Here is a 24,838-nt window from a genome sequence, read left to right as displayed (position 1 = left end):
AAAGAGTGCACTGACAGCCGGTGATGTGTATGCCTGGTGAATGCGTGCACTGATGGCTGGTGGTTTGTGTGTGTGCCTGGTGAAAGCGTGCACTGATGGCTGGTGGTGTGTGTGTGTGCCTGGTGAAAGGTAGAAGGAAGCGCTATGGACTGTGTGTGAAATCCAAGAAAGAGTTCAGAATGCAAAGGCAGAGGGCAGCTCGGGTTACAAGCTGCCTTTGAAGAAGATCAGGCAGCACTGGGCAACCATGCCAGCATTCCAAGGAGCAGACGGTCGTTCACGTTAGAAGTGTGATGCCCTGAGGACATATGGCACTGTGAGGAGCCTGGGAGACACACATAGACTCCAAGTGCCTGAGGAGATAAGGAGCAGAAGGAATTCCTTTGAAGTGTGATGCCGAGGCTCTGGAGAAAAGCACGTGCATGGGCACATGCACTGTGCGTTATCCGTCTCCCAAAGCCCTTGGTTTTAAGAGTTGGGTTCAACACAATAGTTTCGAGTAATAAATTACTCGACCTAAAAAGCACCTATTTATAGAACATTGGTTTAGGATGGGAGGCTTCCTTCGGTGGATAGCTGCTGAGAAAATATAAGAACTGAGTAATTGAAAAGCGCATGAAATCTGTTTTAACCAGGATGAGGGTGGGGCAAAAACAGAATTAAAAACTCTTAAAATGCATGGGGTCAACCCAGTGCATACTCGAAAACAAGCACAAAGGCAATCAGTACATCTGTAGTGGTATAGAAAGGGTGGAAATTGAAATAATGTGTAAGTGAGAATAATTGCCAACAATTCATTTACCCATTTACCCAAAAATCAAAGGCCTCATTTGTCTCTAATAAAAGGGATCTGGCCTTAATGCTATCACAAAAGAAAAACTAGATTAGAAGAATAATACAAAAATAAGCAATATTAAAAAATTATTAAAAACAATAATAACTTAACTCGCTAATGAGTATAGGTTAGGGTTAACCGTTAAGGTCTTCTTAGAGTCAAGGACCCACGACTATGAAAGAGCAAACAATTTAATTATCAATACTTACGAACTACCAGAATATGAAAAGCTCCATGCTCCAGAGAGGGAAGATAATGATCGTAGGTCATAGGTTTTATGCCCCGAAATTAACCTGCACTCCATCTTTTTCGCAAGACATACCACCTTCGTTCTCCACTCAAAAGTAGCCGAGCAGCCAAGGGTCTCACTCAAAACTTCAGGCGTTCCATTGTCTGCGCTTTCGTCACACTTAAATATTATAGTAGATTGCTTGTTCCCAGTTGCTGTGAAGAGAATGTTAATTGTTAAAGAAATCACATTTGTAATCACATTTTAATATGGCCAAAATTTTGTTGAATTAGAATTTTAAAATGCATGAAACATTAGGTTTGGGAACACACACTGAAACCCATTTTAGCAGTGGATATACCGCCACACAAGTGATGGAAAATGGCAGAGAAAATAACATAAAGGGTCGGTTTTTAAGGTAGCTGTTGATAGCTCTGGTAACAGTTCTCCTGAGGAAATGGTAACTTCAGGCAGAGAAGTTATGAAAGGTTACTATTTTGAGGGGACTCTTGGAAATGAGAAATTGCTGCATTGTAACAGACAGACCGGTGGGCATTACGCCCGATATTTTATAGATCGACCAAGGACCCATTAAAAGTGTTGTAAGACGATACAAGTCCACTAGAGATTTGCCACGCCCTGAGGAAGCCCCAGGCCGGATGGCCATATTAAAGGGGCGAAACACGTAGTGGCTGCTTTTCACCTTTTTAGATACTAACTCAGAACTGCTTAAATGAGTTACAACACCTTTATTTAAAGAATTATCACTACGAACTCACCATATTGGAATTTTTTCTGAACACCACTACCCTGACTTGTCCTGACCACTCCTTTGGAACACTCATTTTTACTCTGCACCTGTGCTTCTTCAGGGTCGCCTGGAAATTGGTCCTATCCTGTGTTGGCACTGAATACCACTGGTGTGAACAGAGGCCAAGCTGACATTTATGCCTCTTGTTTGTCTAATCCCTCTCCAGCTCCAAAAAGCTCCACCAACTGGCTTGTGCCACCACCTGGGGCCACTCAGAGGGCACTGAGCACAATGTTTAATTTGCTTTCTGAGAGGAGATGTCCACAATACCACTGTTGACTTGGTTTTAATGGTTGTGTGCATGTAATGGAAGTTTGCAAAAATACTACATAACTGGAATCTCTTTTACATAAGGTTTATGACCATCACAACTTAACACAATGACCTAAAATGAATGGGCTGCTGTAGCAGTGTACTTGCATCAGTCATCAGGCAGCCTTGACCTGTTCCTACCATCTTCACCCATACACCTTTCTATTTACCACTCAGATACACACTTCCTTACATTACACCCTGCACTTTCCCTTGCCCCCTGTGCTTCTCCTTCCTTGCACCCCTATACCTTACTTATATTGCAACTGCTTGTATACAGCACAGCGTACTTCTCTTGAACAGGAATTGAGGCATCTGCATATGGCGTCCTACACAGCACCAATTATTTTGGGCTGGTATGTAGTTAATAGGTCTTTCTGGGCTATATCCTGCGAGTACAGCAGAAGAAAATTGAGTGCAAGCGTCATTAGCACAAACCGTGCCAGTCTGAGTGGTAAGGGTGTATGGTTACTTCAAAGAAAAAACATCTTCCATTATCACCAGTAAAAGGCTGGTAGCCCTTAGGCAGGGGTAAAAGCATCAATATCACTGTAAAAGTGTAAGCGCCTACTGAGCCCCATGTAGTCCTGATTCGGTGGAAAAGCCAAACAGTACCAAATCTGGATATATTTATTACATTGACTTTAATGATGCTTAATGAACAAGTTAAATACCTTTGATGAAGCTTTAGATAGAGACTATCTAGCCACAGATTCCTTACCTTCGAGTATTCCCCAGGCACCAGACTGGATCTGGAAATTTTCACGCAGTGCCTCTGCACATCGCAAGGTGGAGACAATGGGCTCCACTTCGATGACATCTGCTCCGGATGTTACGTGTGTGCGACCCTACACAGGTGAGCTGACATCAGTTACTTTCTGTGACATTTCTGCGCCAGAAGCACAGAGCCGTGACAAAATGCTGATGTGCCAGTGTGCAGACACTACGGACCAAAAACGGCCATATTAGTTGGAACAATCTGCTCACATATATGGGGAGGTTCGGTAAGGAATCTGTGGCTAGACAGTCTCTATCCAGATAAAGCGCTACACAAGGGAAGTAACTTGTTCATCTGATATAGATTTCTAGCTGCAGATTCCTTATCTTAGGATAGATACCCATGCAATACCTCCCCAGAGATGGGTCTGCCAGCAAATTCGGACCAGAAAGTCCTGGAGGACCAAACAGGCAAAATGCCCATCACAATGGACTGGACTTTCCATGCAGTAGTGCTTGACAAAGGTGTGCAAAGATGCCCACATCACAGCCTGACCGATATTGAGGACAGGGAATCTATGAGCTAAGCAGTGGTGAGAGCCAAGACTCTGGTGAAATGAACCCACAAACACTCAGGGAGTTGCTTTCTGGCCAGAGCGTAGCAGATTTAATGCAGAGTACAATCCATCTGGAGATGCTTCTGCAGAGCTTTTAATTTCTTTGCTGCGGAAAACCCAAAGAAGAGTTGATTGGCCACCCAGTGCTCTTTAGTATGACAAATGTAGAACAGCAACACTTTTTTTTAGTCCAGCCGATGGAGTCTCTCCTCCTCTTTGGAAGGGTGAGGCGGAGCAACAAAGGTAGGCAATGTGATGGTCTGCTGATATAGAAGGGTGTCACCACTTTCGGCAGGAAGAAGGCACTGTTCTCTAAGCCAGTTTGCTGGGAAAAGATAGTGTATGGAGGGTGCACAGAGTGTACTTGCAGCTAGCCAACTCTCTTGGCTGATGTAATGGCCACTAGAAAGGCTGCTTTGAATGCCAAGAGAAGCATAGGGCAGCTATGTATAGATTCAAAAGGCAAGCACATGTAAAATGTCAAGACTAAGTTCAGGTCTCATTAGTGCATGATGAAGGGTTTTGGAGGAAACGTGTTGGAGTACTTTTAGAAAACGAATCACAACAGGTAACTTGAAAACGGAGGCTGATCCAGCAACTGCAATAAAGCTGATACAGCTTAAAGATCTCCTTTAACTATGCCCAAAGCAAAGCCTTGCTGGGCTAACAGAACAAATTACAACCCAGATAAAGGTGCAGAGAGAAGATCAACAGTTGTGGAAGTATATCAAGCCACAAACTTGTCCCAAAAGCAGGTATATATTGACTTGTTTAAGGAATGTCTGGCTGCCAGAAAGACATCATAGACTTCCGGAGGGAGGTCAACGACTGTCAGTTGCCACCGCTCAATGTTCATGTATGAAAGCGGAGCGTACGCTAGTTCAGATACAGAAGCCTGACCTGTTGCTGTGAAAGGAGAGTCGCTCGTAAGGGCAGCCTGATCAGAGGACTGATGCTCATGCTGGGTCGTTCGGAATCGGAATGCCATACTCTACATGCCCAATCTGGAGTCACAAGAATGACTTGGGCCCAGTTGTCCTTGACCTTCTTGAGAACACTGGGGAGTGGTGGTAATGGCTCGAAGATGTATAGGAGGGCTGAAGTCCACTTGTAATGAAATAAGTCTCTGAGAGAGAGCTGTCTTGAAAACTCCAGCAAGGAGAAGTGCTGAAATTGTGCGTTTTTGGATGTGCTGGATGATCAAGCCAAGGTTCTCCCCAGTCACCAAAGAGACCGTGCACCACCTCTGGGTGGAGCCGCCATTCATTATCCACAAAGTATCTACGGATAAGTTTGTCCGCTTCGGTGTTCAGAGATCCTGCCAGGTGTTGTACACGAGGAATATGTCTAGACGTTCCAGCCATATTCAGAGATGCAGAGACTCTTGACAGAAGTCTTTGCATCCACGGCCCCCATCCCACACTGCTTGTTACAATACCACATGGCGATGCTGTTGGTCTTGAACAACTGAACTAACCTTCCCTTGATGAGGGAAGAAAGGCTTTCAATGTAAGGCAAAATGCTCTCAATTCCAACAGGTTGATGTGGAGATGAGACTCCACCAGAGACCAGAGTCCTCTGATGTCCACGCCTCCCGGATGGCTCCCCCAACCAAGGGGGGATGCATCTGTCAGCACAGTCAGCTCTGGGTGGGGAAAAGAAGGGTCTGAGGACAGGCCAGAAATGGCACTGTGTCCAGAAAAGTTCAGAAGAAAAGGACCGTCTGAAAGGGAGCCAGGTTTGACTTTGGCATGTGGATAGTGATCCCCAGCGAATGCAGGAGGTCCATCGTATCCTGGAGGTGAGAGACGAATGCCTGGGGAAAGCCTGCTTTCAACAGTTAGACTTCAAGGTAGGGAAAGACTGGAACCCCTGTTCTCTGAAGGTTGGCTGCGATCATCATTTTTTGAACACCTGAGGGGCGCTAGTACAGCCAAAAGGGAGCACAGCGAACTGAAAGTGCTCTTGGACCACAGTGAACCACAGTTAACACATATGGGCAGTCAGGACAAGCATATAAAAAAAAGTGTCCTGCAAGTCCAACATTACCATCCAGTCTTAAAGGTTCAGGGAAGACTGGACCTGAGCCAACGTGAGCATCTTGAATGTCGGGAAGAAGTAGAGAGGGGGTAGGTCTACTCTAAAGAGGACACTTCCTTCCTTTTTGGGCACCAGAAATAGCAACCACTACCTCCTTCTGATGCCAGTACTCTCTTGATGGCTTGTTTGACCAAAAGAGCCTGAACTTCCAGACAGAGTAGGGAGAGGTGGTCCTTCGTCAGCTGATCTGAGGGTGGGGTTCTGGTGAATGGAAAGGTGTAACTCAGCTGAACTATTAGCACCCATTTGTCAGACGTTATGGACCTTCAGCGAGCAGGTGATGCTAGATCCTGCTGCTGACCGGTTGTCTGTGATGGTGAGAAGGCAAACTAAAGGGGTTAGGAGGCTGCGGCTGATAGAGGAGTGGCTAACTGGGTAGACCTCAGGCCTGCAGTCCCAGGGGATTATGGGAACTGCTGTCCTTAAAGCGATCAAGCACAGAATCTGCCTTGTTGTCAAAGAGGTGGGTGCCATTAAAGGGCATATCCAAAAGGGATGTCACAATTTCCCCCAAAAAAGACAGCAGCGCTTAACCAGGTACGTTGCTGGAGTGCCAGTGGCGACACAATCGCTCTGCCTAATGAGTGGTCGTATCCAGACCACAGTGTATGGTGAACTTTGCTGCGCCTCTGCCATCGGCAATGGCTCAGGTCTCTTCTGAGACCATGAAAAGCTAAAAGCTATTCCTAAGGCTACACAGGGGAGATCAGTGAGTAGTGCATTTTCCCTGTTCAGAGCGAAAACCAATGAGACAGTTGTAGTTCAATGATGTTATATGACAGAAGTGTGCTAAGTATCTTAAAACGGTAGGATAATGTATGCATTTTTCTTAATATAGTCATTGAAGGACTGTTAGACATGACCCTTCTTAGGGGGGGGAAATGGTTGAAATTACTACAGACTGCATCAGTATATTGCAGTGGAGCAGCCACATCATGTTTCCTATTATTGGATTCACAATGATTTGAATTTAGCATTTGCAAAGCGCTTGGTTACACTGCCAGTGTGTCCCTGTGCTAGGATCAGGACTCCAGAAAGAGAGCAGAAAGAGAAAACTGTGCCTGGGCTAGAGAGAACCAGAGCATAGAAGAGGATCTAGGTGTTCCGTTTTAGAGATGAGAACAGCCAGGTCTTTAATCTCTTGCAAAAAATGCCTTCACAAGGTTCGGCTCTCAAAGTCACTGGTCTTTTATTCCACTTTTGGCTGCAAGATAGCCAAAAGATTGCGCTCCCATCCTGACTTTTTGGATTCTGGGCACTGTGACCAAATAGGCTCCCGTAGATCTTAAATTATGTACCGGTTTATAAGAGGCCCGTGACAAACCCTGTCCTGTGGTAAATGTGGTTTTGTCATTAGGAGCTTAGAAATGCCACTTCTAGAAATTGGGCGTTTTGCTGCTCTAAAACTACATGTGATCCTTTTAGCTTGACTACAGTCCACAATGGAGTCTGGGGTAGCACATCTGGACACTCCCCAGTGAAAGCCATAAAACACAGGGCATGCAACTGAAATGACTGACCCCTGCCATATGAAGGATTGGTGGGATAGATTGGAATAAGAGGTTTTGATACTTGGCCCTGGAAGCCATATCATGGCCCTACTAAAGATTAAGATCTGCATTCCACGCCTCATGGCAGACAGGACTGAAATTTAGGGAAGACATTTGTGGTTCAAAAGTAAACCCTCTGACCCATCCCTCACTTCAAAAGCACACTACAATATAACCACTGGTGTCATACTTCAGCAGGGCAGATATACACTTGTGAAAACATGGGACCGGAGAATCTGGAACTGCATGGTGCACACTGCCAGAGTAATATGTTGTGCACAAGGAGGATTACTGCCATTGAAAGGGACCGTGCGCCCTTCCTGAATAGAGGCTGGCCTGGGATGACGAACTGCTGATGTGTTGCACCCTGAAGTGTGCTCTCAAAGGGCTTGTTGGCTTGCCCCCTGTTCTTTTGGAGGTCTCAGGGACTTCAAACTCCTTCTACGAGGAACCCACACCATCTACTTGCGACACCTGGAGAGCAGTTCCCTCTTAAGTGCCCACATAGTCTGCTGGATCCCAATGGGTAGCGTGAGCATGGAACTAAGATATGTGCCTGGAGACTGGATGGCCTTGTGTGGAGCCCCAGAATTCTTGTCCGCTTTTAAGGCATGTGGCCCTTGCATCATGGGGACCTTGAAACGCAGAAGTGTCTTGCTGGTGAAGAGCAGAATCATCAGTTGTGGGATCCAGCATGGCCCGCTTCGTTGATCATGCCACATCTCTCTTGAGCGACAGGCCGACTGCATGCTCATTGCATACAATGTCCGATTCAAAGGTTGAGACATTTGGAGGTGGGGTTGTAACCGTAGTAGTGACTCATTCTACCTCGTGTGACATTGCTAAACATGCGCCTTTGTGTGTGACCAAAATTGCCTGGTGAGACCAGTATCAACGTGCACCAGGCATTGTGCCTCACTTCCGGGGAGGTTCAGACTTTGCAACTCTTCATTGTGTGCGACTGGGATTGTCTTATGTGACCCATATCAACGTGCACCGGACGCTGTGCCTCATTTCCAGGGAGGTATGGAATTTACAACTGTTAGCTATGGGTGACCGGAATGGTATGGTGCGACCCACATCAACGCACACCAGACGATATGCCGCCTTTCCAGTGAGGTACTGAGAGTGAGAATCCTCATTGTGGGAAACCGGAATAATCTGGTTCGACTCATATCGCCACGTACAAGACATAGTGCCCGGATTGCCTGGGTGCAACTCTGATGAACGAGTACCAGACTGTGTGCCTCCTCTTTCTGAGAGGCTCTCCTGCTTCATTCCCCATTCATATATTGTTCCTTTTTGACCCTCAGTGCGACAAACCATCTGTCCTCCCCTCACCTGGCCCCCAACGACATTGTGTTGCCAGGTAGTATTGCCCAGCTCAGGCTTGGGTAGTGAAAAGTATTGCTCAGCTCAGGCTTGGGTAGTGACAGTGACTGAGTGGACTGAAGGAACACTTCCAAGAGCAATCAGAAGTAGGTCAAGAGACTGCATGACCCCCCTTGTGCTTCGCAGAACTGGGTTGGTGACGGAAGGCCCTTGTGGAACCCTTTTGAGTGATCAACTATTGCCCTCAGCCACTGTATTCAATGTATTTGTGAATCCTTGCAAATGTTGTGGTGTATCTTTTGATGCTCAAAAAAATTCTGCTCATAATCTTTTATAAAATACAAAAAGTGACTCAACACTAATCGTTGTCCAGCCTAGCAATTGTTTATACTAGGTTGTGCATTACTTCACAAAACGTTAACTGCCCGGCTCTTGTTTTGTCAACTGAACTTGAAGGCACCCCAAGAGAACCATTCACAGGGAAGAGAATTGCACAAAAAGTAGGAAAATCCAGTTTTGGGCCACGGCGAAGACATCTACACGTGGACAAGCCACTCTAGTGCGAATATGCTACTTACCAGTATGCATCTGTTCTTGGCATGTAGGGCTGCTGACATTCATATCTGTGCATAGATCGCCACCTAGTGTTGGGTCCGGATGATTGCACATTGTTGTCCTGGAAGAGTCTTCGAAGTATCACGAGATAGGTGGCTCCTCCCCTGGACTACAGTGCGCATGGGCATCAACTCCATCCCCAGATTGTTTTTAGCCATTGTGGCCAAGATGGAGTGAAACTCAGTGAATGATGACCATGCTATGAGTATATGTGAATACTGCAGCTGCTACAGGCGCCGGGGAGGAGGGCGGGCGATATGAATGTCAGCAGCCCTACATGCCAAGAACAGATGCATACTGGTAAGTAGCATATTCGGTTCGAGGCATGTGGGCTGCTGAATTCATATCTGTGCATAGAATACATAGCAGTCCCTCCATTAGCGGTGGCTGCCCGTGCCAGCTGCAGCAGTTTGGAAAAGTGTTTTGAGAACAGCCTGCCCTACAGCTGCCTGCTGTTTTGAGTGCACATCAACACAGTAATGCTTAGTAAATGTATGTGTGACAGACCATGTGGCTGCTCTACATATGTCTTCCAAAGGAATGTTTCCAAGGAATGCCATAGAGGCCCCCAACTTTCTGGTGGAGTGGGCTCTTGGCGGAATGGTAAGAGTGCGTTTTGCTTTTAGATAGCATATTTAGATACATTTAACGATCCACCTAGCAATACCAGCCTTGGAAATAGGGTTACCTTTGTGGTGTGGTGCAAAGGCGACAAAGAGTTGCTTAGTTTTCCTAAAATCCTTGGTCCTATTGATGTAATACATTAGGGACCTTTTAACGTCAAGGGTATGGAGCATCCGCTCCTCGAGTGACTCAGGATTTTGAAAGAAAACAGGTAATTCGATTGTCTGGTTGATATGAAATTGAGACACAACCTTGGGTAGAAATTTAGGGTTAGTGCAAAGCACTACCCTGTTGGAATGAATTTGAATAAATGGCTCTTGGATAGTGAGGGCTTGCAATTCACTAACCCTCCTTAGCGATGTAATTGCTATGAGGAAAGCCACTTTCCACGTCAAGAACTGAATCTCGCAGGAATGCAGTGGTTCAAAGGGAGGAACCATCCGCCTGGTAAGGACCACATTGAGGTTCCACTCAGGAGCTGGTGGAGTCCGTGGCGGAATGACTCGTTTGAGCCCTTCCAGAAAAGCCTTAATGGCAGGCACCCTGAAGAGGGAGAGGTGCTGCTTATTTTGGAGATAAGCGGCCATTGCAGACAGATGAATGCGAATGGAAGCATAGGCCAGATTACACTTGTATAGATGGAAAAGGTAACAGATGATGTTCTGAATAGAAGCATCCAGCGGGTTAATGTGGTGCTCTGCACAATAAATGACAAACCGCTTCCATTTTGCCGCATAGCATGCTCTGGTGGTGGGCTTTCTTGCCTCCCGAATGATGTCCATACAGTCAGAAGGTAAGTGCAGGTAGCCAAACTCTAGGAGTTCAGGAGCCAGATCGCCAGGTTGAGCTGTTGCGGATCTGGGTGCTGAATGTCGCCATGGCTCTGCGTCAGAAGGCTGGGTGTGAGATGTAGCTTCTGATGCGGTACCACGGACAGTTCCAGAAACGTGGTGTACCATGGTTGGCGAGCCCACGTTGGAGCAACCAGGATGAGAGTCATCGAGTGCTGCCTGAGCTTGCGTGCCACCAGCGGTATCAGAGGTGCTGGGGGAAAAGCGTACACAAATTTGCCTGACCAGTTCATCCATATCGCATTGCCCTGCGAATGTGGGTGTGGGAACCTGGAGGCGAAGCTTTGGCATTTTGCCTTCTCCCTTGTGGCGAAGAGGTCGATCTCTGGATGACCCCACCTTCGGAAGTACGGTTGGAGAACTGATGGATGTATCTCCCACTCGTGCATTTGGTGGCTGTGCCTGCTGAGCAGGTCCGCCATCTGATTGTCCTTGCCCGGGAGGTGCTCTGCCATGAGGAAGATGTTCCTCTGAATGGCCCACTTCCACATGCTCTGAGCCAGATGAGACAGCTGCGGAGAGTGTTTTCCTCCCTGCTTTTGAATATAGTACATTGCCGTCATGTTGTCCGTCCGGATCAACACGACCTTGTTGCACAGATGTACTTTGAAGGCCTTTAGTGCCATGAAGATTGCCATCAGTTCCAGAACATTGATGTGCATCTTCCCTTGTTGTTGCGTCCATAGTCCCTGCACAGTGTACTGGAGTACATGTGCTCCCCATCCCTGGAGAGAAGCGTCCGTCAGGATGATCTGTGGCACAGGCTCCTGGAACGGTCGGCCCTTGCAAAGGTTTCGTGGATTCCACCAATGCAGAGAGTTGTATGCCCGACCGCTCACCAACACTAGGTCTTTCAACTGGTTGTGAGCCGGAGTCCACTGACGTGCTAAGCACTCCTGAAGCGGACGCATATGTAGTCTCGCGTGCGGGACAATGGAGATGCAGGAGGCCATCATGCCTATCAACTGCATGAACACTCTTGCTGGAAGCGAGTGTTGAGGCATGAATTTTTGGATCAGCGATTGAATGCTGCTGACTCTCACTGTATTCGGCTGTGCTGTGGCCGCCAGAGTGTCTATGGCCGCACCCAGATACTGCCATATGTGGGCAGGCTGGAGGTGGGATTTGGGGTAATTCAGTGAGAATCCCAGATCGTGCAGGAGGTGAATGGTGTGGGACACGTTGGCGGCACACTGCTGGGCTGACTTCGCTTGGATGAGTCAGTCGTCCAGATAGGGGTAGACGTGGATGTTTTGTCTCCTTAGATGTGCCACCACCGTCGCCAGGCACTTCGTGAACACCCTGGGTACCGTGGTGACACCGAAAGGCAAAACCCTGAATTGGTAGTGCTGGTTTTGTATGGTGAACCTGAGGTATTTCCTGTGTGAAGGATGTAGTGGAAGGTGAAAGTACGCATCCTTTAGGTCTAAAGTTGCGAGAAAGTCCCCCTGCTGGAGCAGCGGGAGCACTTGCTGCAGGGTCAGCATATGGAAGTGCTCCGACAGGATGTAGAAGTTGAGGGGCCTGAGATCCAGGATGGGCCTGAGGGACCCGTCCTTCTTTGGAATCAGGAAGTACAGGGAGTAAACTCCAGTGCCTCTTTCCTGCATAGGCACAAGCTCTATTGCCCCTTTTTGCAGCATGACGTTGACCTCCTGCTGCAATAAGTGCAAGTGCTCGTCCGACATAGGACGGTGCCTTGGGGGTATGTTGGGTGGAGTGGATGTTAACTCCAGACAATAACCAAATTGGATACGTTTTCTGACCCCCCTGTCCGTGGTGATGGACTTCCACACGGGCAGGAACTACTGGAGTCTCCCCCCGACCGGTGTTATGTGGTCGGGGGGCAGTGACAAGGCGTCACTGTTTGCTGGCGGTAGAGGACCTGGAGCTGTTGTTGCCACGTCCTCTGCCTTTGGCGCTGTTGCCGCGATATCCACCTCGACTCTTGTTGGCATAAGTCTGGGTGTTGCCCTTGTAGAATTGCGCGGACTGTGAAAGCTGACCCCTTGACGTGCCTCTGGTATTGGAGCGACGAAAGGACCCACCCCGAAACTGCTGGGACTGCAAGGCACCCATGGATTTTGCAGTGTCAGTGTCCTTCATTTTCTCTAGGGTGGTGTCCACCTCCGGGCCAAACAGGTGATCAGGGTTGACCGTTTGGTTCAAGATGGTGGTTTGGATGTCTGGCTTGAAACCAGAGATTCTCAGCCAGGCATGTCTCCGAAGCATAACACTGTTAATGGCTCGCGCAGCGGAGTCAGCTGCGTCCAGAGCGCACTTAATGGAAGCGTTTGGAGATCAGCTTCCCCTCCTGGATTAGCATCTCAGCCCCTTCTTTGTATTGATCAGGCAGGTGTTGCAAAAGGGTCTCTAGTGTATCGTAGTGCGCCCTGTCATAACGCGCCAGAAGCGCTTGTGTGTTTGAGATGCGCCATATGTTGGCTGCCTGTGCTGCTACCCTCTTCCCTGAGGCCTCAAAGACCTTGGATTCTTTGTCTGGGGGAGGAGCATCACCCGTAGTCTGAGAATTGGCCCTCCTCCGGGCATTCAAGACGACCAGGGAGTCCAGAGGCAACTGTCCTTTAATGTAAGTTGGATCTGTAGGCGCCGCTTTGTATTTTTTGTCAATCCTTGGGTTGATGACTCTCGCCCTGGTAGGTTCTTTGAAGACCTCAGCAGCATGCTTCAAAACACCTTTCAGCATTGGCAGAGTTTTCACAGTTATTTCAGACACAGAAAAGGTGTCAAAGAGGAAATCCACATCCACAGGGTCAGCATGCAGCTGGACATTGTGATTGGCAGCGGCCCGTTCAATGAGGGCATTGAAAGCAGCAGAGTCTTCAGTAGGTGAAGTCTTAGCAGAGAAGAGTTGAGGGTCTTGTCCCGAATGTGGATCCCCAGGGTCACCACCAGCTGACCAGGGCTCAGTTGTATCTTCTGGGTCTGTGTAGACCGGATAGCTATATTCATCCTCCTCATCGCCCTCACCAGCGTCCACATCGGAGTAAGTGGGCGAGACCTCATGAGCTTGTGGTGAAAGGGGCTCCACCAAGGCTGGAGTACCAGCAGAGTCCATTTTCTTCTTGAGGGGGATTTTGTAAGACTCCAATTGGGGTTCTGGGCTGATTTTCCTCTTTAGAAGGGAAAGCCGGCCCGTTTCGGCGTCAATGAAATGTTCTTGACGCCCCTCCTCCGAGGGTTGTCGAGGCAGCGGGCCGTGGACCACCAACGCCCCGTTCGGCGTCGAAGAGACCTTCTCGGGCACGCTGGCCCCCGGCCTAGGAGCGAAAGCCTTCGGCGCCGTCTTAGGCGGCAAGGTAAAGAGGATCGGCGTGGACGCCTTAGTCGGTTTCTCCAGAGGCTTGGCAGGCGGAGGGTCCTTCGGCTCGACCGCCGCGGCGCCGTCCCTAATGCGTTGGAGGGACTCAGTGACCTTCTTCGTGAAAGCGGCAGATGGATGTGCCGGTTGCACGGAGTCCTTTGAGGACGGTTTTGGAGTTGAGTCCTTCGAGGTTACCTTCGGAGTCGACTCACGTGGCGCAGCACCCTTGGCCTTGTCGTGTGGAAGCGGGGCAGAGAGGCCCTTCGGGTCATCGGACCGCTTCTTCGGGTCACCGAGAGACTTCTTTGTGTCGTCGACAGCCTTCTTTTGCTCGACCCGACCCTTGCCGGCGTCGACCGTCTTCAGCGCCGATGCGCCAGCGTCGAACACCTTCACCTTAGTTTTCGGCGCGGTAGCCTTAGGCTCGGCAACCTTGACTTGGCCTTTCGGCTCGACGGCCATTTTAGGTTTCTTCAGCGCCGAGGCCTCAGAAGTCTTCGATCCGACCAATGCGATGCGCACTTTCGGTTTCGATACCTGCACCTGCGCAGTATCTGGCGTCGAGACCGTAGATTTCCCTTTCGGTTTCGTATTCACCGGGAGTGACTTGGTAACAATGTCCGTGGCCGGGCCCGAAGGCGGGGCCGAGGAACTTATATCGAGGTCTTGGGTAAGGGCCAATGGCGATCCCTCGACCTGGGTGTTATAGATAGGCACGGCCCCAGAGTCAGTCTGAGGGAGCTCCTCGTCCGAGCTATCCTCCATGGCCCCGAGGGCCCCGTCTTCGTCTCCTACCTCCTCTACGACTTCTTCGCTTTCGAAAACCTCGGCATCAGCGTCGTAGTCTTCTTCGATGTCCGACGCGGGGTTTGATTCCGAGACGTCCTGGATATCTTCCTCCTCGTCCTCCCCAGCATCGAAAATGTCAGTCGGTGCCGGTGCAGATTGCTGGGCCTCCAGGCGCGCAGCTCGACGGAGCTTGAGTGTCTTCTTGGACCTGAATCGCGAACAGGCCATACACTTGGCCTCATCGTGATCCGGCGACAGACACTTGTTGCACACCGGGTGGACATCGATGTGTGGGTACTTGGAGTTGCAGACCGGACATCTTTTGAATGGACTTCGGTCCATGATGGATGGTCGATGAGTCTGGAGCGTCGACAAGGCCTTCCGCGCCGAAAGCACGCGGAAGTACAGAACTCGGCTCGGAGCCGAAGTAGAAGTTGTTCAGCCGAACGCAAGACAATACCGACGTAAACTAAAGACCTTTTGTTTCTCAAGGAAAGTTTTTCTATCGATTCCGACAAGAGGGAACCAAAGACATCCGAACCCAATGGCGGAAAAAAACAATCTGGGGATGGAGTTGATGCCCGTGCGCACTGTAGTCCAGGGGAGGAGCCACCTATCTCGTGATACTTCGAAGACTCTTCCAGGACAACAATGTGCAATCATCCGGACCCAACACTAGGCGGCGATCTATGCACAGATATGAATTCAGCAGCCCACATGCCTCGAACATTATCGTTTTCCTCACGTTGGGATGAAGTTCCCACTCATAGTCCCCTAAAGGGAGGAAACCCAATGCATCCACTCTCTAGTAGAGGATTCTTTTAAGGTGTGCCATTACTGGAAAGATGCTCCATCACCTACCAACACTGGGTTCAAAACCCCACAATGTCATGTCAGTAGATACAATGGATGGTGGTGGAGTTGTCTGACATAACTTCAATGGAGCTACCTGAGATGGAAGAGAGGAAGGCCTTCATGACAAGAGCGATTCAGAAAAGGGGGTGGTGATGAACAGAGTGTCTGAAGTAAGCAGACCACTCTTACCCAGTCCAAAGATCAGGGCTTGATCCATCACCGTTATTTATCTCACTGCACCATCCCAGCTCAGAACCTGGCTATATGCAAATCAGTCTGTCCCTGGCCCAGTGCATCATGGGAACAGGGCAGACTAAACTACCAAGCCAATTCTTCACCAGAAAGGAGACGAGCTACCGGGGACCGGTTTCTGGCATTTCAGCCTTCTTCGGCCCGGCTTGCTTGAATCCTGATGGTGCAGTGAGAAAGGGACTCATGTCTGAGTATACCCTGCCACACCTATAGTGGCCAAAAACGATTCAGAAAAGGGGGTGGTGATGAACAGAGTGTCTGAATTAAGCAGACCACTCTTACCCAGTCCAAAGATCAGGGCTTGATCCATCACCGTTATTTATCTCACTGCACCATCCCAGCTCAGAACCTGGCTATATGCAAATCAGTCTGTCCCTGGCCCAGTGCATCATGGGAACAGGGCAGACTAAACTACCAAGCCAATTCTTCACCAGAAAGGAGACGAGCTACCGGGGACCGGTTTCTGGCATTTCAGCCTTCTTCGGCCCGGCTTGCTTGAATCCTGATGGTGCAGTGAGAAAGGGACTCATGTCTGAGTATACCCTGCCACACCTATAGTGGCCAAAAACGATTCAGAAAAGGGGGTGGTGATGAACAGAGTGTCTGAATTAAGCAGACCACTCTTACCCAGTCCAAAGATCAGGGCTTGATCCATCACCGTTATTTATCTCACTGCACCATCCCAGCTCAGAACCTGGCTATATGCAAATCAGTCTGTCCCTGGCCCAGTGCATCATGGGAACAGGGCAGACTAAACTACCAAGCCAATTCTTCACCAGAAAGGAGACGAGCTACCGGGGACCGGTTTCTGGCATTTCAGCCTTCTTCGGCCCGGCTTGCTTGAATCCTGATGGTGCAGTGAGAAAGGGACTCATTTCTGAGTATACCCTGCCACACCTATAGTGGCCAAAAACGATTCAGAAAAGGGGGTGGTGATGAACAGAGTGTCTGAATTAAGCAGACCACTCTTACCCAGTCCAAAGATCAGGGCTTGATCCATCACCGTTATTTATCTCACTGCACCATCCCAGCTCAGAACCTGGCTATATGCAAATCAGTCTGTCCCTGGCCCAGTGCATCATGGGAACAGGGCAGACTAAACTACCAAGCCAATTCTTCACCAGAAAGGAGACGAGCTACCGGGGACCGGTTTCTGGCATACCAGAAACCGGTCCCCGGGAGCTTGTTTCCTTCCCAGTGTAAGAATTGGCTTTTGTAGTTTGGTTTGCCCTGTTCCCATAATGCACTGGGACAGGAACAGACTAATTTGCATACAGCCAGGTTCTGAAACTGGGATGGTGCAGTGAGCTAAAAAGCGGTGTTGGATATAGCCCTGATCTCTTGACTGGGTGAGAGCTTTCTGCTTAATTCAGAGACTCTGTCCCTCACCACCCCTTGTTGTAAATATTTTTGTCCACCCTAAGCGTGGAAGGGTATTCTCAGATGTGAGACCCTTGCTCATTGCACCATCAGGATTCAAGCAAACCGGGCCGAAGACGGCTGTAACGCCAGAAACCGGTCCCCGGGAGCTTGTTTCCTTCCCAGTGTAAGAATTGGCTTTTGTAGTTTGGTTTGCCCTGTTCCCATCATGCACTGGGACAGGAACAGACTAATTTGCATACAGCCAGGTTCTGAAACTGGGATGGTGCAGTGAGCTAAAAAACGGTGTTGGATATAGCCCTGATCTCTTGACTGGGTGAGAGCTTTCTGCTTAATTCAGAGACTCTGTCCCTCACCACCCCTTGTTGTAAATATTTTTGTCCACCCTAAGCGTGGAAGGGTATTCTCAGATGTGAGACCCTTGCTCATTGCACCATCAGGATTCAAGCAAACCGGGCCGAAGACTGCTGTAATGCCAGAAACCGGTCCCCGGGAGCTTGTTTCCTTCCCAGTGTAAGAATTGGCTTTTGTAGTTTGGTTTGCCCTGTTCCCATCATGCACTGGGACAGGAACAGACTAATTTGCATACAGCCAGGTTCTGAACTGGGATGGTGCAGTGAGCTAAAAAACGGTGTTGGATATAGCCCTGATCTCTTCACTGGGTGAGAGCTTTCTGCTTAATTCAGAGACTCTGTCCCTCAACACCCCTTGTTGTAAATATTCATGACAAGAGGACTATATGTATTCATAAGGAACTGGTAAGAAGAAAAACATAAACGGTGAAGGACGAGCGCCAGTGAAAAAACTAGAATGGAGGCGTCAATACAGACACTATAACTGGTCATAAATGATTTTCAGTGCACACTGACTGGGAAGGATTGCCTCTTTACCTGGATGCCGAATCACACACCACTGTATGCTCTGAATTCCCAGCCTCCGAAGCCGATCTGCCACTGAGGCTGCCCTGCATAGGTCGTATCATAAGTCACATCGAATGCTGAGGCTTGAGTGCTGTTGAAAGGCTGCTACTCTGGCTGCGAGTGTGCTCACTGTGCGAAATATTCATATGTAAAGTGCTTTTTTAATAAACTGTTGGGTTTGAACTGTTTTTTAACTTTAATTGTAAGCACACTCTCCGGGGTATAATTTTATTATGCTATGACCCGCGGTGTCCGCCTGTAAGGGCGGGGCCTCCTCCACTTGGGTCAGCGTTCTAGCCATCTACCGTCCATTAGCTTTAAAATCGCACGCCAAAGGCTAGCCCGTCAGTTATGCAGATAGGCGAATCCAGCTAAGGAAGAAATGTAGGAATGAGAGGTCAAGGTGGCAAATAGTTGGTCAAGGGAGCGAGGGGTTGGTTCATGGGGGCTTGTGGGCATTAAAGTAGGTGTCAAGGGTGATCCACAAAGGCCTATGCGGGGGGCACCAAGGGGATTGCATAAGAGCCGTATTGTCGGCGCCACGGAGATTAAGTACCCAGTTTAACCAGCAGGCATAATTAGCCTTCGGGGTATCCTTCCAATTATTGAGAACCACCTTTACAGCAGCCGTGAGTAGAAGGTCAAGTAAGGCACCGTCATTGTCGGTGAGGGACTTGGCTTTAAGGAACCCAAAGACTAGGTAAGGTAGTTCCCTAGGTGGGGAAAATGAAAAGACTTTATCAGTAAATTCAAAGACTTTATCCCAGAAGGGGGCAACACATTCACATTGGAGGATAAGATGGTCAAGGTCAACCTCTGCACAGTTACAGTTCCAGCAGAAAGCGTCAGACCGGATGTTGTGGGTGAAAAGACGTGCCGGTGTCAAAAAGGCTTTATGAAGAAGCCAGAATTTAGTTTGGGATAGTGTGGGGCTGATTTTGGGATGCATGCAGGAATCCCAGGCTTTGGCCCATTCCATGTCTGAGATAAGGAAGGAGGAGCATGATGTCCAAAACTGTTTGACATGAACAGTGAGATTGAACTGCTGTGGGCGTAGGAGTTTATAGATCGATGACACCTGGTGGCCTAGCCTGTTTACTCAGGCGAGGTAGGCCGTAAGGGAGGGAGGGTTAGCAGAGAGATTTGCCTTGGTGATCGCCGTTTTTATGTGTAGGAAGTTATAGAACTCAAGTGAGTTAAGATTATATTTGGATTGAAGACCTTTGAAGGAGAGGGGGTATGTCCCTTCATTTAATTTGTGTAGGAAAAAAATGCCTTTTTCTACCCAGAGGTAATTATATAATGTTTTGCCCATGTAGAGCATAGTGGGGTTATGCCATATTGATTCCCAGCGTGAGCGTCGGATGGAAGCAGCAAGTAGTTTATCCACTTTAAGAAGTGCTATTCTTGTAGTTCGAAAAATAGGTCTCGAGCAGGTGATTGAATTTAGTTTCGTGAACAGGGCAGACGCTGGGGCGACATTCCCAAGGAGGGCCTTCTCTATCTCAAGCCACACGGGGGACTAGCCCTCTGGTGGTGATAACCAGTAAGAGCCCTGTTTGGCAAGAAACGCAGTTTGGTATCTTTTGAAGTCCGCCAGGTTGACTCCTCCTGCAGACTTGTCTAGGCGAAGTTTCTTTAAACTAATTAGTGATTTTTTCCCTTTCCAAAGAAAATTTGTGAGTGCGGTGTCTAATTTGTAATGAGATTCCAGGGATAGCGTGAGGGGCAGCATGGTGATTAGATAATTGACCAGAGGGAAGATCATCATTTTGATGATCTTGATTCTTCCCCACCAAGTAATGAAGCGGGGGGACCACCCATCCTGTTGCGTTTTAATTTTATCCAAGGTTGATTTTTCGTTTCGTTGAAGGGTTTCAGCAAGAGTGCTACCAAATTCGACCCCAAGGTATTTAATACAGCCTGCTTGCCAGTACAGGCCCGAGTTACCCAGCATGTCTCTTGTGCCGAGTATGTTTAGCGGTTTAACCTCAGACTTATCTCGGTTTAGTTTGTTGCCTTAATGTAGGGAATAGGTTTCTATGGTAGACATGAGACCCTCGATGGAGGAGTCTGGCTGTTCGGTAACCACTAGGATGTCGTCTGCGTATGCGGCCAATTTCACTCGCCTGTCACCGAATTCCACACCCTTGATGTTCTCGTTACGTTTTAGGTCAGCTAAGAGGGGTTCAAGGGCCAGGAGAAAAAGGGCTGGAGAGAGGGGGTACCCCTGTCTGGTACCCTGTTCCAAACGGAAAGGGAGCCGTTTATGACAATCGGGCAGACGGGGAGGAGTATAGAGCCATAACCATGTCGATATAGGGCTTCCCCAGATTAAAAGATTGCATACAGTGTTGTAAAAAAGCCATGACACTCTGTCAAACACTTTTTCAGCGTCGAGGGTGATGGCTGTGGAAGGAGTGGTGGTTATTTTAGCTTTCTCTAAGACATGGCAAAGTAACCTCGTATTATCATTGGATAGTCGATATTTGAGGAAACCCACCTGCGAATTGCTAATTAATTTGGCGAGGATTGTATTCAACCTGTTGGCTAAGATTTTAGCGTAGATTTTACAATCTAAATTTATGAGGGAAATTGGACAATAATTTTTTGTTAGAAGAGGGTCTTTCCCTTTTTTCGCGATGACGATTATGGTGGTCTCGCTCATTGATTTAGAACCGCACCCTTAGTCATAAAGGACTGGAAGAGGTTTAAGAGGACCGGGCTGACAGTTCCCACAAACTCTTTATAGAAACTGGCTGAAAAGCCGGCAGGGTCAGGGGCCTTGTTGCTTTTAAGGGTTTTGATGGAAGTGGAGATTCCCTGCACTGTGAACGGGGAGCCCAACTTGGAGCTGTCCTCATCAGAGAGTCTAGGGAGGTCTAACTAGTTCAAGTATTTGGTCCATGCATTTGAGTCGAACGCCAATTTGTTTTTGTAAAGGTCCTCATAGAAAGCCTGGAAAGTGTGCAAGATGCTGTTGTGCTTGGTGTGGGTGTTGTTGGCCTGATCTTTAATGGAAGCAATATGGAATTGTTTTTTTTATATGTTTGAGGTAAGACGCAAGAAGTGTCCTGGCCTTATTGCCCTCACATCATTTTAGTGCCTTAAATTTGTTTATCCATACCCCTGCTCTTTTGCTTAGAATTGTATTATATTCGTATTTCAATTTAATGAGGCGGCCTAAGATGGAGTTATTACCAATTTTGGCTACATGGGAGATCTCTAGTGTCTTAATATCTTTCTCTAGGGTTTTCAGATCAAGGTTCATTTTTTTATTAATTTGTGCTCGGATGCCAATGAGAACACCCCTAATTGTGGCCTTAAAAGTATCCCAAACTACCAAAATGTCTGAGTCTGGCAAGATGTTCAAGGTGAAGAACTCCCGGATGGCGTTCTCCATCATAGTCTTATTTTCAGGGTCAGACAGGATGTCATCATTAAAGTGCCAGCGTTTCAGGGGGAGGATCGAGTGTGAGCCTGCTAGTTTGGTATAGATGCAAGAGTGATCCGAGACCAGTTTGGGAGCTTTGTCAGCCTCCTCTATGAGGTGTGTGAAAGGGCTAGAGATTAAAATGGAGTCGATTCTCGAATAAAAGTTGTGAGGGGCCGAGTAAAATGTGTAGTCTCGTCCGTCTGGGTGTTGTAGGCGCCATGAGTCGCGTATATTGTATTCGGGGCAGAGACGGTTAAGAATATCATGGGAACGTGACATGTGCATTTGGATTGGCGATCTAGAAGGGGATCTAGGGGGAGATTGAAGTCCCGCCAACAATTAAGAGTTCATCTTGGGGGATGGTTTCTAATGCAGATGCGACGGATTCCCAGAAATCCGGGGTATCCGAGTTAGGCCCATAAATGTTTACTACATGAATGGGGTCGTCGTCTCTCCTGAGGTGCGCCACAAGCAGTCTGCAGTCATCGTCGTGAGTGTGTGAGGTGATAGAAATGTTTGACTTTTTCGAGATTATGGTAATGACTCCCCTCTTTTTGTGAATCGCAGAGGAGCAAAGGGTGTGCGAAATCCAATGTTGTTTAATGAACTCTGCATCCTCTTTTGACAATTTTGTCTCCTGTAGCAGGATGACATCGCCTTTGGATTTAGCTAAATAGTCAAGGATTTTTTTACGTTTAACTGGGTGCTTAAGACCCTTGACGTTTAAAGAAACTACGTTAAGGCTTTCTACCAGTGATTTATTTTGAGTCATTTAGTCGGTGATCATCGCAAGGAAGGTGCTGGCACTCTGCGATTGAAGTTGACCGGACATGGGCCCATACGTTACAAGGCGGGGGGTGAGTGGACAAAGCTGGGACACACTAGCATTAGAGGACTGTTGAGGCCCGTAAGCCTGTGGTAACCAGAGTTACATTTACCCCATGCCCCTCGCTCCTCCCTCCTCCCTTCCCCCAATACCTCTAGATCCCTTCCCTTAGAAAAATCGAACCTAGGAGCTGCGACGGCAGTACCGACCATGGTCGACACAGGACTTATAGAAGGGTGAAGAACAACAGGAGAATCAACATGTTAGGAGTTCTTAGAATAAACTGTGCAGCCGTGCGGGGTGTCATTCCGAGGTTCAAGACCCATAGATACATGACATTACAACCATACGACCTTAAGCTGTGAACCAGAACTGACATTTGGTGATAATAACATATAGACCCAACAGGTTTGCAGGGGAGCTAACTAGCTTAGAGCTGCATGGCAATGGGGAACAATTTGAATTTCTGGAGTTGAAGGAACAAACGTGGTAAATGAATACTCTTGAAGCTGTGAGTACTCAAATATAGCAACGATGTATAGCATCTATAGAAGCCTGCAACATGGCTAACAGTCTGAAACAATATAAAAACAGATTAAGGCTGGACATAAATGTACAATTAGACAGATCCAAAAGAAGGATAAACTCGCTAATGTCGGTTATGGGGTGGTCGGCAGGGTGACCGCGATATGTACAAGGCAGGGCTGCCGAGGATAAGTCGCAGCACCAAGAGTTGTTGTGGAAGGATGTCCTCAGCAGTGGGAGCCTTGACGCCGTCCGAAAACTGCTATGGTGTTAAGAACTTGTGAATAGGGTGTCAGTTGGTGGTCACTGGTTAGGTTCTGGCTATCCCCTTGACTAACCGGTTTCGGGCCTCGTTATCATGGCCCAGTGAGGTGTAGATTCTATCTGGCATTAGCAGGAATGAAGGAGTAGGATTCTATCTGCACCTTTTGAGAGGATGAGCAAACATATGGCATAAGGCAGGTTTAGCAGGTTGTGGCAGACCTTTGTAGATATGGCAGGATCAGGATTGACTGAGCACATGTTGGCAAAGTTTAACAGCAATTTGTATATGAGGCTGGGGAGGGTAAACACTGTGCTCTATGAGGTTGCTGGTTTAGAGCAAGAACCCCTGCTGTGGCAGACATTCAACTACAGTCCGCGCTGGGCATGCTCTTTCTTTCCCGACATTTTCGCCATTATAAGGTCAGGCAGAGTGGAGGCGAATTCGTGGGAGAAGCATGAGAGGAAGGTTCAACGATGTGTTTGCAGGCATCAGTGGGGAAGTCAAGCACTCAGCACTCATGCACTCGTGGCTGGAGAGGAGTTTAAGGGTCGGCTCTCACACTAGGGTGCTTCGGCAACGCGAGTCACGGCCGTGTGTCCACCATTATAGGGTCAGGCAGGAGAGATAGTCGGAGGGCGGGTGAATCCTCTTTCGGAGCCAAGTTTAAAGGACGTGCTACATACGAACAGCGTTCACCTCCTGGGTTGATGGTGGATCGCCAGCGTCAGCCGTCGTAGCTATGTTAGGCGGTTGCCAGCAGGTGGGCGAGCAGGGTCAGGTCTCCGTGGTGATCGGCGCCATTTTCAGGGTCGGCCTCGATGCAGGTGAGTCACCTTCGGGCTTAAACTTTAAATAGCGCGCTATATATGAACAGCGCTCACCCCCGGGATTGAAGGAGGGTCGTCAGCGATCAAGCTGTGTTGGACTTGGCCCGCAGGGCAGGTTAACCCCTAGACTTTTTGCCTTATTTGTGACCCTGTGTTAGTGATTTTTGGGTCTCTGCGCACTTTCCCCTGGGTCCCAGAGTGAAAGTGCGTGTGTGTAGTATGGCTGGCCTGCCCTCCCATAGGAATGCATGGGGAATGTGTGTGTCCCTAGTAGTTCCTGATGCGTGGGGAGTACAGGCTCGAGTTTAGTATGTGTAAACTCGTGAAAGTGAATGCTGCAAGATGGTGTCTGCGGCATGTATGTGTCTAGAAGGGAAGTGCTACTTCTGGACATTGAGATATGTGTGCAGTGAGGGTGCTGGAGCGTGATTGGCTGGAGCTGGCTGGCATGCCAGGCTCCAGGAAGTCTAGATGGGTTTGCCCGGTGGTGAGTGGGAGATTAGCATGAGTGATGTGTGGGAGGAGTGTACCTGGGTCCTGGATGGGCTGGGTTTTCCCCACACAATGCTGGCTCTGCCCCCCTGTGGTGTGTCTAACGACCCTAGCCTCCCCAGTGAATGAAATGGGTGGTTGGGCCATCAAGAGTGCTCCAGAACCAGCTGCGACTGGTTTTCCCCCCACCCTGCACATTGTAACAAAGGATTTACTGTATAAAAAGGGGCTGTGTCCCCTTGGAAAATGTTCTACCTTTGGATCCTGCCAGAGGGGGCTGTTGCTGCTGCTGGGCCAGAGGACCGCCACTTGGGGAGTCTCCCTGCCTGGAGACCCAGTGTGCTGGCTCTGGG

The 24,838-nt window shown here is 48.6% G+C and overlaps 1 protein-coding gene across 1 annotated transcript in view; it reads right to left on the bottom strand.

Moving 5' to 3' along the window:
- IGF2R (insulin like growth factor 2 receptor) overlaps nucleotides 1-24,838 on the bottom strand; it is a 1,757,136-nt gene that overhangs the window by 288,125 nt on the left and 1,444,173 nt on the right. The window contains exon 40 of the mRNA XM_086927157.1: nucleotides 1,045-1,279. Within this exon, the coding sequence (XP_086783283.1) occupies nucleotides 1,045-1,279 (235 nt within the window). The remainder of the gene's footprint in view (nucleotides 1-1,044; nucleotides 1,280-24,838) is intronic.

Source organism: Lissotriton vulgaris, chromosome 6, assembly GCF_964263255.1.
Source record: "Lissotriton vulgaris chromosome 6, aLisVul1.2, whole genome shotgun sequence".
Classification (NCBI taxonomy): Eukaryota; Metazoa; Chordata; class Amphibia; order Caudata; family Salamandridae; genus Lissotriton; species Lissotriton vulgaris.
Note: the sequence above shows the minus strand (reverse complement) of the source record. Positions and strands in the feature narration are given on the sequence as shown.